Source organism: Helicoverpa zea, chromosome 2 (assembly GCF_022581195.2).
Source record: "Helicoverpa zea isolate HzStark_Cry1AcR chromosome 2, ilHelZeax1.1, whole genome shotgun sequence".
NCBI lineage: Eukaryota > Metazoa > Arthropoda > Insecta > Lepidoptera > Noctuidae > Helicoverpa > Helicoverpa zea.
The window spans coordinates 8,522,430-8,536,180 of record NC_061453.1 but is presented as its reverse complement, the minus strand read 5'-3'; the positions used below and the strand labels follow the sequence as shown (position 1 = coordinate 8,536,180).

At 36.0% G+C, this 13,751-nt stretch overlaps 3 protein-coding genes across 3 annotated transcripts; 1 reads left to right on the top strand and 2 right to left on the bottom strand.

Annotated features, from left to right (window-relative positions):
- Positions 1–87: 87 nt before the first annotated feature.
- On the bottom strand, positions 88–6,761 carry LOC124642185 (ras-like GTP-binding protein RhoL). Its single transcript, XM_047180499.1, has 5 exons — positions 6,344–6,761; positions 2,993–3,107; positions 2,631–2,748; positions 1,923–2,001; positions 88–1,341 (listed from the first exon to the last, which is right to left on the bottom strand). Exons 1-5 carry the CDS (start codon positions 6,457–6,459, stop codon positions 1,218–1,220), a joined length of 552 nt encoding a protein of 183 aa, XP_047036455.1. The 5' UTR covers positions 6,460–6,761; the 3' UTR covers positions 88–1,217.
- Positions 6,762–9,581: 2,820 nt separating this feature from the next.
- LOC124642169 lies at positions 9,582–11,514 on the bottom strand. The gene is made up of 4 exons (XM_047180484.1): positions 11,170–11,514; positions 10,874–11,071; positions 10,408–10,648; positions 9,582–10,183 (listed from the first exon to the last, which is right to left on the bottom strand). The coding sequence occupies exons 1-4, from the start codon at positions 11,305–11,307 to the stop codon at positions 9,978–9,980; spliced, it is 783 nt and encodes a 260-aa protein (XP_047036440.1). The 5' UTR covers positions 11,308–11,514; the 3' UTR covers positions 9,582–9,977.
- A 168-nt stretch (positions 11,515–11,682) lies between these two features.
- Positions 11,683–12,915, top strand: LOC124642194 (nuclear cap-binding protein subunit 2). The gene is made up of 4 exons (XM_047180508.1): positions 11,683–11,903; positions 12,026–12,243; positions 12,319–12,421; positions 12,667–12,915. The coding sequence occupies exons 1-4, from the start codon at positions 11,835–11,837 to the stop codon at positions 12,760–12,762; spliced, it is 486 nt and encodes a 161-aa protein (XP_047036464.1). The 5' UTR covers positions 11,683–11,834; the 3' UTR covers positions 12,763–12,915.
- The last annotated feature ends 836 nt before the right edge of the window (positions 12,916–13,751 follow it).

The following is a 13,751-nucleotide window of genomic DNA, read 5'->3' as shown; positions in this document are numbered from 1 at the left end:
TCATTCTTGCAGATATTTTTATACTGTGGTGAATAGTATGAAAATCTACCCTCATTAAGTAAGAGACAAATAATAAAACTAAGTATAAATTAATACAATATATTTACTTAAAATATGGATTTTTGGTAAACAATAACACTTGTAAATTATTATCCATTTGGTGCTTTAGTTTTGGCGGCGTTCAATACATAAAACAAAACACCGGCTGGCGCATTTTGATAAAAATTACTATAATTTTTGTAAGATAAATTCTACATGTTCTAAGTATAAATAGTTCTTGCATTTTCCTGTTAAAATATTACTATCTATCATATGTGTTACAATTATTGCATTCGTTTCCTGTGCTACAAAAATACTGATTCAGTCAGTTTATTGTAAAATACCATACATATTATTTACGTACTGTGTATTAATGACGTCATCTATCTGTGATTCGGAAAATCCTTGGTAAGCAACCGATGACTAACGTATGGTTTGTAAACCCAACATTGGATAAGTGCGCCGGCATCGGCGTCATCGGGCATGGCTCAACTACTCATTCCCTTTATTGTACCCGGTAAAATGCGTCCTAAAGTATCTAAGCTAAGCTCGTGTAATGCAAGTTGTAGAACGAGGGAAATCTACCTACAGTGTGGCAGTGTGATCAAATTATTCTACTTTAAAATATAATAGCTTGCATACTACAGACGCCACTCAACGTACAACGAATCTATAACCAAGCTTAGTCCACAGGCAACAAATTAATACATGCATTGAGGAAAATACATTGCGCTATTGCTCATGAAAAATAACGTAGGTAGACTACGTTTCCTTAAATTTGGTCTTTTTGTCGTAAAATATATTAATCTAACTTTATATTTACATTTCTAAACCAAATATACATTTCATATTTAACTTAATACCAAAATAAACTTTAAGTAATAATGTTTGTACAATAGTATCATAAATAGCACATAACTCAACGCTTGTTCTTAAACTAAAATCTCAATGTATCAACCGACTAATCTCACTATCGTCGATCTATTTTCTCATTTTGCAGTTTAATAATACTTGAAGTTAAAATGCAACATATAAGTCAATATCTAACCAATAACAGTCGCGGTTACTCTGGAAAGACTAAACAGCGAATGTTTGAATAGTGCGCGGCTTGTTTGTCGTTTGGTTGATGGTGATTTCCGCGGGGCGTGTTGAGAAAATATTTATATGTATGAAGAGTGTCAGAGATATGCACAGGTGCGCTTGTGCACGGGCGTCTTGCGCAGCGCGGCGCGCACCGCCTCCTCGAACACCTCGTTCATGTTGACGCGCTCCAGCGCCGAGCACTCCACCAGCTGCACTGCTCTGTAACCAGTACATCGACGTTAATATAGTTATCGGCACGGATAATGAGCTCTCGGCGGAAGAGTGGGGATCGCTTTCCGCACTGTAAACTTAAGGCAATAAACCGATAAATCACTTCTGGGCAGGTGAAGGTCAGGGCTCAATATCCTTGCCGATGACACTTCGCCTAGCAGTATCAAAAGATAAATAACTACTTGTGTCTTCATCATAAAATCAGTGAATAGGGAAAAGGGTGATAACTCTTAATTAATATTCATACGTATCAGATAAACTAGAGTGACTAAGGACGCAAATATCTATGTAAATAGTTAATAGCACTTAACTAATTGTGTTCAAGTTAAATCGCCTGATTTATTTAATAAATGATTTCTGTGTCGTTATATCACAATGCTGGTGTCATTATCAACGGGTGATAAGAGGCGATAGCGCAGCTGCCGGCGGCGCTCGCGCACGATAACCCTTGTCAGTTTTCACTTTTGTGTTGTTTTAAAAAATATTCAGTTTCAATACTATCTTTCACTGTAATTTGGTACGATAGTGAAACAGATATTATTCTAGGAAGTTTGTGATTATGAGCTTACCGAATTTTCTTTTTTAGTTTCTTTCCTTCTTGTGTCGTAATCACTGCGCTGCCGGATGCTCGCAGGTCAATTTTAGTAGCTGAAACGGATAAATTTAACATGATATAGTTCATAATAATATTCAGAATTACTTATTTAACAATGTTACGCCTGCCTAACACTAGTCGAGTTTTATTAATTCACGCAGTACCTATAAACGTCGACCACTCACGGCGACATCAGACATTTATCCAAATAAGAGGGAACATCGAAAGATGTCCGAAATTTCGACGAAAACGGTCAATTTGTTGATTTGCTCAAAATAGCCTGATCGTTAGTAAACCTTGATTACTTTAGACTGAGTAAGCAAAGCTTGATAAGTGCGAATTTAACAATGTATCTAAAGCACCAATTAAGTTCTTCCTTATTAACACTCATTTAGCTAATAGCCGCCAATTGCAGTGTACATAATTAACAATTTTTAAAAATAATAATGAGCTCTGCATTAACTTCAGTGAACAAAGGACTCTCGAGCCGAAATGAAATTAATAGCGCACTCGTATGCTGGACTGAGCTTTCGGGGGTCTAATAATAACTTAAGAAGAAATATGATAGTAGGAATTACAAATACCTTGAAAACCTTTTTTCTGCCATATGGAAATACAGGTCTTTTAGGTATTATGTTGTGGGAGAAGTCAAACTTCAAATAAATTATTGTTCTGAACTTACCAACTAATACAATGGGTACTTTTTCATTGAAGTGTTTTAGCTCTGGATACCATTTGTGGATCACGTTTTCGAATGACGAACGAGTGCCCACCGAATAGCACACAAGGAAACAGTTTGTCTGTAACAGAACAATAACATTTGAATTATTTAAACAACACAACTGTTTGAATTACAATTAAAAAGAACACTAAATTTGAACTCTGAACGTCAGAACCAACAAGTTAGGGTATTGCCTGATGCAACTGGTACTGAGTATCAATAAATCCGTGGCAAATGGAGGAGGTCCCAAAAACTCTTCCAAATTACGTCTAAAATCTTATTGCTCACGCGCACATCGGGACCAAACCATGAAAGGAACTCACCTGTGTATAAGATAAAGGCCTTAACCGTTCGTAGTCCTCCTGGCCGGCAGTGTCCCACAACGCCATTTCCACCTCTTCACCATCCACGGTGATGTGACCGACATAGTTGTCGAACCTGCGCCCAAAAAATATCACGTTATTTGAAAACCGTTTTTACAGTTTGCTATTTATATTATTCTTTGGAGGAATGTAAGAGGAAATTCGAATGCGGTACTGGCATCGGAGCAGCTGTGTGGTGGAAACTGTCGTAGTTGTTATACGGAGCAATAGAATAGAATAGAATAGAAGTTTATTGTTTCCAGTATTACAGCAAACAGAAAAAAATAACTTAACATGGAGGCTATAATACCGAAAGCAAAAGGTTCGAGCGTCAGCTTATGCTTAGGCTTCCCAAATGGGGTTGCCAAGCGCTGGTTTTCAGCTCGAACCCTTGACTCCCAATGAGGATATGGATGGCTTTGTGCGGGTATCAAAGAAGGAAACAACCAAAGAAACAATGTTTTGCTATTTACCTATTGAATTTAAGGTTTTTATCTACATGTCAGGCAGAGAAGTAAGGAAGAATAGACAATCAATTGGGATAAGGGCAAGGGGTGATGATGGTTGTTCAGTAAAAGATTATATTACATAATGATATTACAATTGATGCTAGCTATCACCGGTACTGGCGACAATATTACAATTGATGCTAGCTATCACCGGTACTAGCAATTCTGCACGCGTACGTTAACCTACCGGCTACCAAACTTCGAGTTTATCAAACGTAGTAGGTATAAATAATATAAATATGCATGTGGTTCCAAAAGTATTTCATAAAAAAACTACAACTAGGTTTTGTCTCTTTGAAAATCTTAATACTATATTTGTCGTTTAATTTCGTGTCGGGAAGTGGTAGAAATTGTGCTATTTAGTAGAGATGGATCGCAAGGAAATTAAAGTTGCTGTAGGCGTGCGTCCAGTTTCATAAAGAGGAAGCGACGACGTGTAGATACAATACAACAATGCCGCGACGTATTTGACTTTATAAATAGTGCAGCTCGCAATGCTAAGTAGGTACCTGTTCAATAATATTTAGCCCGCTGGTGCTGAATATTACTGGCAAAATTAACGAAGGGAACGAATTTCTTTTTAAATAAAATTCTGAATGACTACCTAATTAATTTATCGGGTGCTTGCCGCAAAGTAAGTCTTAACTCAAAGGTTCTGGAAAGATGACAAATTTTAATGGAATATAGGGTAAGCAGAAATGGAAGATCGGGAATCGACTGTACGATATGTTGAGTTTAAAAGTATCTATCAAAGACAAAACTGATAGACATCATTATTATCTCTAAACACAATATAAAATGTATCATAAATTGTGGCTTATCTGTTAAATGTTGTTCGTACTCAAATGATATTACCTACCTGTGATCTTTGCTTTAAATATCTGGTTTTACACCTCACAACGCACGATTACTCATCATGGTAAGTTCTACGATATTATACAAATGCGAATGACGTAAGATAAATCGATTTCCTGCTTATATTTATTTACCGTCAAAGTACTTGTCCTTCGGCCCATTTGTTTCTACGTTTTTAATCGAATAATATAGGTACAAGTTACTGCTCTTCAACTTACCTTAGGATCCACCACAGGAGGTACTTAAGCAAGAAAATTAATATATGACCAGTGTTTATGTTATGGACCATGTGATTAATTCGGGCATTATAAATAATGCCCGAGCATTATGAATAATGTCTAGCTTTATCGGGCCAAGTGATTAATAACTATCTTAACTTCATTATTTATCACATTGCACGGGCATTATTATATTGCTACATGACAGTTGGGCAATTTGATAATAAAGCAAAAAATTGAAGTTAGTGACGAAAACGTATCCCACGTAACGGTTGCCCGGGTAACTGGGTTGAGGAGGTCAGATAGGGCAGTCGCTCCTTGTAAAGCACTGGTACTCAGCTACATCCGGTTAGACTGGAAGCCGACCCCAACATAGTTTGGGAAAAAGGCTCGGAGGATGATGTGACGAAAACGTATCGCTGCAAAACCGACTCCACGTAGTCTTGTCTGTCCTACCCCTAGAGTGCAATTCAAAACCGCGTAAGTGTGGAGGGGCGAGGCGGCCTGCGAGCTGAGGCGCAGGTGGTTTTAACGCTCGCCGACGCGGCTGAGGCTGGCCGGCTGAGCCGGCCAGCAAGCCGAAGCTGCGGCGGTGAGCGTGAAAACCATCTGCGACGATAAGCTCGCATGGGACCGCCGGAGCCCCGCAGCACCGGAGCCGTGACAGAAGCCATGCTTGCTGCATGTTGCTTGCTTACATTTTAAACGTACTGAGTTAAAAAATTAGAAGCTAAATAAATAAATTTTATGATGTCATTTAATAGTATTTTAGAAGTTTACTGTTAGAATGCATGCTACAAATTTAGATGCTAAAAAATAACCATCATGCGGAGTTGTATTTAGAGTGGTTTACTTAGAAGATAACGAGTGGCTGAGATAGTATTATTTAGATGCTCGTTAATTGTGGCTGACTTAGTAATTAAGAAGGCAACATACATTATTCGGGGCGAATAATTATATTAAAAAGGAGCCTGTTTAATAAGCACCCTTTAAATATGACTTTCCTTAACTTTTAAATGCAAAAACTAGTGGATTTTTAAGGCAGAAGTCCTTCATAATTAATCCAAATCATGAGGCTGATTATTTAAGTGGTTTAATATTTAGTTAATTTTAAATTAAATGGCAATAACAATAAAAAATTGAATATAAATATGTTATTACGTTGCTTGTATTACTTTGCCCAAAAGGTCATGGGCAATATGTATAGTGCCCGGTCAATTTGATTATTTGAATAATTATTATCAAATTGCACTCTCATATTGGGCATTTTTCATAATGACCGGGCATTATGTATACTGCTCAATTTATCACTTGGTCCATAACATTTATACATTTGCGTCCTAGACTAGAGCGTAATAAAGTTTTATTTAATGTACTTTACTTTAAATGCTACTATCAGTCGGTGACGGTATGTACGAAGCACTTTTGTTTTAGTAAGTACCTATTGAAAATATAAGGAAAATTTATTAAAATCCTTAATCATCCAGTCCATGGCAGGATGTTATAGGTACAATTTAGAATGACAGATCTGCGACTGTGTTAGTAATGAGGTAGGTACATAAGTGTAATAATTACCAACGACTTCGAAGTGCTAATTCGGATGCTTAGACTCGCGTCGCACTTACCTCGTCTCAATCGCCCTACTGACCTAAGATACGCCGCACCTGACATCTCAAACAGTACAATAACTTATAAGAAGCAACATAGCAGGAAAATAAGTTGACACTTACACTGTTGGTACATATTCTTCGGGAAATTCATTCTTCGTGAAAACGTAGAGCAAACATGTTTTGCCGACCATACCATCGCCAACCACTGTTATCTTCAGTCTTTTTGACGTCCCCATGGTGCGTGCCGCGACATCCGACAAAGTTCAACACAATATTCACACTTAACGACAATATACTATATTGTTCACACTTAATTTTAATACAGCTGTTGCATACTACAACCGCGGTGAAACGTCTGTTCGCCTGTAACTTAGTCCTTGAATCTTATCACTCTGATGATGTAATGATGTTATCAATCTTATAGAAATACTAATGATAACGAAATGATTGCAGTTAAAACAAGGCGCGCGCGCACACTTTCCCGGACGAACGTAGAATGTTCACTTCAATGTTCAGTCGGCGACTGCCGCCAACTGCCGCCGAGTGAATCAGTTGAGCGCACGCGCAGCTAGTTGTAAACTGGACACATCGCACTCTCATATATTATCGTCTCTGTTTTAACATCCGCGCATCAGTCTCGCAAAAGCCTGGACACGACACAACAACTAAATTAATTCTACAGACGTAATATGTACAAACCTCGGCCGTAAACGAGTTTACGTCATGCGCCACATATTGTTTGGACGGGGTTACGTTTATGACACTGTTTGCACATCTAATGTTAAATTAATGACGATACTTAGATATTTACCTAGAAGTGTAATACATAGTTCTCTTCTGAAACAAGGTTTCCTAATCTGTGCTATTATTACAATGCTGTAAAGTTAGTTTGTTTAAACGCGCTTATCTCAGGAACTACGGGTTCAATTTGAATAATTCTTTCAATTTTTGATAGACCCTTTGATTGAGATTGAGGACGGCCTTTTTATCCGGGTACGCCGAGTAGTTTCCACAGGACGTGGTTGTTACCGCTGGCGTGAGCTAGTTTAATTCTACTAATATTATAAACTAGCTTCTGCCAGCGGTTTCACCTGCATCCCGTACTACTTCCCGTACCGGGATATAAGTAGCCTATAGCCTTCCTCGATAAATGGGCTATCTAACACTGAAAGAAATTTTCAAATCGGACCAGTAGTTCCTGAGATTAGCGCGTTCAAACAAACAAACAAACTCTTCAGCTTTATAATATTAGTATAGATGCGAGGCTTAGCCATAACTAACTTTAGCAGTTACGTTTTATCCATGTGCGGGAAGTAGACCCTTCGGGTCGCGGGCGGAAGCTGGTATTACAAATGCGTGAGTTTTCTCTGAATCGATATATTGCAAATAGATTGGGAGACTGGTGGTTCCCTGCTGGAGTCGGATATATAGGTACTTACCTACATTTTATCCTAGTGCAAGGGCGGAACACATACCTACCTATTATTATCTACGGCAGCGGTTCCCGAATTCTTTTGGCTTCGGAACCCTTTTCGTTTCACCATTTTTCGGCGGAACCTTACCTTAAGTAAGAAGTAAACTATAGACGTAAATACACTTAGGTACGGCTCGTGGCGTGTGGTAGCGCACCAAATGGTTATATGGTTAGAGACATATTCATTATACTCAGGCGTAGCATGGCTACCTATCTGCCACAAGGGCCAGAAAACAATTTAGCCGCCCTTGACTTTGTGTATTATGTGAATAGTTTTCAGTTTGAAGACTGACAAAGTAAACGCAAAAAGAAATAGATTGGGTTTGTACAGGTGCGAGGCGAGCGAGCGCGAATTTTTTTTAGTTTAAGTAAAAAAAACAAAATAAACAAAACCACTGTAAATTAATAAGGTCTCAAAAAGTACAATATCCACAAAAAAAGCAAATGCAAATGAATAAGCAGCTAGCGAAGAAAGCGCTATTGCTTTTTCTGAACCAGAGGAATAATAAATAAACATCAAAGGAAACCTCGACGCAAGAGCGCGAAATTTTTTCGGTGTTGGATACTTGAGCAATGAAACGAACCTAAAAGCATCACACGTAACATGGAGTCGCGAGCGAAGCGAGCGCGAAATTTTCGGATTCGCGGAGGTCAAAAATTGGAAATAATGTCAAATGTCACACTTTGATTCATGGTAAAAATAGCCACTGGAAATACTCGTATGCCGTTTCATTTCACGTCCTGTCAAATGTATGAAAACGTATAATCCTGGCGATGAAATAAGCCTCGCTACCTACTTTTGCCGATTGCCGAAGACCTGGAGGTATTAAGTTAATCTACAATTTGTAAAAAACGGAATTAAATTATCTGCTGCCGTGGCCTTCCCCCGCCACTTGTCGCGAAAGTACGAGACTTACACTCCCGAGTGGTACCAACCTACATGGTGCCAAAATGGAATTTTGGAATGCAATATTTAAAACAATTTAATTGAAAATGAATAATAATATAATATTGTCAAAAGTGAAACGATTTACCATATGGAAATCTTGAATTTTCCACGGAACCCCTGAGGGCCTGTCACGGAACCTCAGGGTTCCGCGGAACCCCATTTGGGAACGGCTGATCTACGGGACATTCCATGTGAAAAACCCCATGAAATTAGTTAATCGATTTTCTAATATTACTGCAATTATTCTTCCAGATTTATCATCTCGAACCAAACAGTGATTACTTATTATGTTTAAATATTTAACTTTAACAGATTCATGTATTTTCCATTAATTTTGTATCAGAAGTATGACGTTTTTCCCTTCTAAATATTAGAATTAGCTCGGACGAAGGAAAGATAAGATGTCGTAAGGAAATCAGTCAAGAAACGTACCTACGGTAGGCATGATTAAAACGATAAGTTACCAACACTAAGGAGGCGTTCGGGATCGTAGTCAGAAAAAAAATCTGTCATAGATGAATATTGATTGATTGGCGACATGGTTTTGGCTTCTTTTCATGGCTTCTAAAGAAGGCAAGTGAGCAGTTCCTTGTCCCCCGAATGCCCACATTTTGGCGCGCTATTTCCCTAGATTTTACGTTATGACATCTCTGCTAGTCATTTTGTTTTCCGTGAGAATTAGAAATGGAAACTCAATAATTATTAATATTGGAATATTTTTTTAATTTCTGCTTGTGAAATGCCTTTAAAATTCATATCTAAATAAATTATAGCGCCTTCATACGGGAGAAGCCGCGAGCTAGATTTTATGTGAAAACCGATTTATCTTCAAATAAATATTAAAATAATTCATTAAAATACGTTAATAAATAGTTGTGGCATTTTAAAGTATTTCATACGTTTTTGTGGGCCTGGATATAAAATCATAACAAATATGAAGTTATAATATAAAACTGTAATGATAGACAGATCAATTACAAAATCAGCAACAAATCAAGAAATATTATTAAATTTAAAAAATTGTGTCAATTAAACTTAGGTTAGTTTTTACATAGTGTCAATATTACTTAATGCTATTTTATAATACTGATGATTAGACGTTAGATTATATTCAACTGCATACTTGCATACAGTTATAAATACTGAGAAAATAAATGTGATTTTGTTTTATACATATTATTTTGTTTAATAGTTAATATAGTCCAATGCCTGCAGTCTAATAATAAATCTTTTGGTAATATTGGTACATAACTAGTCAGTTAGTATCAGTTAATAAAAAAAATGTCACAGCTCTTGTTGGTAACTTATGTTAAAATAAGTGTTTGATGAGTTTAATTATTTCCATTATCCAAAGTGAACTGGTCCATTCCTCTAAAAATGAGTTCTTCTTTGAGTTTGAGAACTTCTTGTAATAACATTTGATTGTTATTTTCCAATTTGCTTATTATTCTCTTTAAATGCTTAACATAATCATCATGTTCTGATTTCATAGTTTTGCACACAGCCTGTGCTGCATTGGTAGGATGAGTGTGAAGATCTGCAAAATAATTACAATTAATGGTGTGGTGATAAAATTCTGATATAATTTTATGATTAAAATTTTTGTGTTTCAATATATTTTGTATTTTGTTGAAATTTTTTAGACTCAGTAGAATCAAATGAAAGTACACTATCATAGCTGTATGCTATGATATTCATGCCTATCATATGATAAGTGAACTTTAACAAATAGGTACAATAGTATGATGATGTTCTTTTTACCTTTATTCCTAAGCCAATCAGTGAGTTTATCATTTTGTAGTTTAAGTCTAGTTATTTCATTGTGTAGTTTTCTTTCATTAGCTTCCTTTTGTTTGGTAACTTGTAACAATTTGGAACGCATGTCTGTCATTTTGTGCACCACTTCATCAGAGTGGTCTGATATCCTCTGTGCCGATGCAACGCAGGCCTTGGACTCATTCTTCTCTGAGCTTATCTTTTCTTTCAATCTTGTCACTAGCCCCTGTAAAAGTATAAATAGTCAAAAATCCTCATTATAATGCAAAAGTAACTCTCTGTTACCCTTGAACACTGGAAGACAGAAAGGACATACTACACCAAAAGGGCTACATATTAACTGTTGCGAAAAATCGACCCTCGGGACGCAGGTGGAACCACAAGGAACAGCTGGTTCAATTATAAATACTTAAAAAAAAAAACATACTAAAGAAGAAAAACATATACATACGTTTAGTTGCTTATTTTTATGTTCCAGGATATGATTCCGTTCCTCTAAATCATCAGCTTTTTGTGCAACATTTTTGTGTTTTTGTAATAAAGTCCACACGGAGTTAACAAGCTTCACTAAGGCTTCCGAATCTATAGTGTTTTCGGAAAAGTCTATATACGGATTGAAAATGTAGCTTATGTTAAGCAACCCAAACTCCTAGAAATAAGATGTGACAAAATAATAAAAGTAATCAACAGCAAGTAAACCCGTCCGGCACTTTGTGCGGTCAAAGATCAAAAAAATATTATACACACTTCGCTGAGGCCAATTAAACATTCCTTTATGTTTTTAACTGTACAGGGCTCGTAGGCAGTAGCTCTTTTATGTTTATAATTTTGAATTAGCTCGCGAACCTCTTCGTCTAAAGTTTCAAATTCTTGGACAGTGGCCATTGGGAAGCAGGCTATTTTAGTAGTTTCTTATTATATTTCGACAATTGGACGAAAAGTGCTTGTTTTTTTAATGCAATAATTTCGTTAACTCACGATGTTGATGTCAAATAAAACTTAAAAACGAATGAAAAGCGTTAAATTAAATTAAACAAAAAAGAAAACAGTTGTATTTTCGTAACTTTTATTTTCTACAGTTCTACCAACCTAACCCAAAAAATAAATATGTCAATGTCAGTTCGGGGTTGGGCATTTTTTAGGGCGGCTCCAAGCCGGAAATAGATTGATTCGGAGAAGAAGATCGGACGCTCAACCTTTTTTACTAGTCTGTGGATGAACCGTATTTATTCTTGTCTATGGTCAAATTATAAATGTCATCATTTATGTCAGTGTCAAAAGTGAAACGCTTTTTGTGCTTGCTTTTGTCGAGCTGGAATTCTGTAATAGTAGTAAAATAGTGAATTTTAACTATTGGTTTACTTTAAATTCCTAACCAAGACTGGTTCTACTAATTTAATGTTTTAATCAGTATGCAAAGCAGCTTCGGCGCTATGAATTCATCTATTGAAATAAGTTCCTACCGTGATCAACATTTCAAGGTATATTATCGTATATTGTTAAAGTATTTTATTCAAGATATCTTCTATAGACATGTTATAATATTCTACTTGAATTACTTATTTCTGTATATAAATATAAATACATTAAATTCTTTCTTTAGGGTTCCCGCAGCGAGCAAGAAAAGCTATTAAAAGCGTCATCAACGCTCTACATTGGAAACTTGTCATTTTACACTACGGAAGAACAAATATACGAATTATTTTCCCGATGCGGTGATATCAGAAGAGTAATTATGGGTTTAGATAAATATAAGAAGACTCCATGTGGATTTTGCTTTGTGGAGTATTATACGAGACATGATTCGGAAAACTGTATGAGGTCAGTGTACTCTTTGTTTTTAAATTAGGTTTTTGGACTTGGTTATTCAGATTGACAAAAATTGACATCTTACAGGTACATAAATGGTACAAGACTTGATGACAGAATTATTCGTTGTGATTGGGATGCAGGATTTATTGAAGGCAGACAGTACGGCAGAGGCAAGACTGGTGGCCAGGTATGGTGCATGCACATTTCTTACATTCAAATGATGGTTCAAAATGTCTATAACATCTTTCAAGGAATTATTTCAGTACTTGTAAACTAATAATTGAAATACATCTAAAATAGAATTAGACTTATTTATATTGAGTAATATACATAATGAAAATTAAATGAACTTATTAAAGTGAAATAATCCTTTAAATAATTATTACACAGTCAAAAGTAATGGAAGTGTTAAGCTCATTATTTTGTGTACAGGTTCGAGATGAATATAGAACAGATTATGATGGTGGCAGAGGTGGTTATGGAAAAATAATTGCACAAAAAATCACACCCACTCCTATGGAACGCTGATCATTTATTATAGTGATAAGGACACCCGTGTGCTTTTATTATTAAGGCCAGAACTTTGAGGAAGACTGTGAAATTGTATTTACTAGTGACAACATTCAATGACAACAGAGTGTGAAATATGTAATGAAGTATCTAATAAAGATTTTCCATTAATCTCTTTTTTTTTAGTCTTAAACCATTTAAACTAAGTTCTATACAATACAGAACAAAAACAATGAGGCCAGTACAGAACATGGTAAATGGTCTGTTTGTATCCATTTTGGTCATATTTTATGTCCATCAGGATTGAGGAGCCAGTTTTTGTATCTTAATGAAATTTTGTACTTATTTAGTAGTAAGTTAAAAAGTATTGTAGGCTCAATCTTGGAATTTGTAGTATAATAGTTCAAAAGTTATATGAACACAAAGGTGGCTCCTCAATCTAAATATTTGGACTGAGGAGCCACGTTGGAACACAGAAAGTATACAATGTACATTCTTGAAAATTTTGTATGATTTAGTAGTAATTGAGCGCAATGCGTACTAAAAATTGAACTCCAGTACCTTTAATATTTAAGAAGATACAATACTTTTAATGTGGCACCTTAACCCATACGATGAAAGTGTGAATTCCCATGAATCGTAAGTGGCAAATTCAAATTACACCCCATAAACATTTAGTAGTAAGTGTGTCTGAATTTGTAGTACATAAACAAAGTAGTAAAATTGAGTGAATTTTGTAAAAATACGTATTTTAAGTGGCTCCTCAATCCTGACGTTTCTGAAACGAGAAAATGCTTGGGTTACCTGAAATCGGAATGGAATTAAAAAAATAAAGACACTAACATTTAGTATAAATTTCTACTAAATATACATGCACAAATGAAAATTGTATGTATTCAATATCTGATAAAAAATCATCTTTTCCATTTTCCTTAGGACGTCGCTATTAAGGGTGACCATGTAATGTGAATAAAAATCAGGATAAATAGGTAGGGCGACAGATAAAG

Coding starts and splice junctions, on each gene's coding strand:
- LOC124642185 (XM_047180499.1), bottom strand. CDS start 6,459: ATGGGGACGTCAAAAAGACTGAAGATAACAGTGGTTGGCGATGGTATG. Junction 2,749..2,992: donor GGCCTTTATCTTATACACAG/GTGAGTTCCTTT, acceptor GTTCTGTTACAG/ACAAACTGTTTCCTTGTGTG. Junction 1,342..1,922: donor AAACTAAAAAAGAAAATTCG/GTAAGCTCATAA, acceptor TACTGGTTACAG/AGCAGTGCAGCTGGTGGAGT.
- LOC124642169 (XM_047180484.1), bottom strand. CDS start 11,307: ATGGCCACTGTCCAAGAATTTGAAACTTTAGACGAAGAGGTTCGCGAG. Junction 11,072..11,169: donor GTTTAATTGGCCTCAGCGAA/GTGTGTATAATA, acceptor TCTTATTTCTAG/GAGTTTGGGTTGCTTAACAT. Junction 10,184..10,407: donor TGATTGGCTTAGGAATAAAG/GTAAAAAGAACA, acceptor ATTATTTTGCAG/ATCTTCACACTCATCCTACC.
- LOC124642194 (XM_047180508.1), top strand. CDS start 11,835: ATGCAAAGCAGCTTCGGCGCTATGAATTCATCTATTGAAATAAGTTCC. Junction 12,244..12,318: donor GATTCGGAAAACTGTATGAG/GTCAGTGTACTC, acceptor GACATCTTACAG/GTACATAAATGGTACAAGAC. Junction 12,422..12,666: donor GAGGCAAGACTGGTGGCCAG/GTATGGTGCATG, acceptor TTTTGTGTACAG/GTTCGAGATGAATATAGAAC.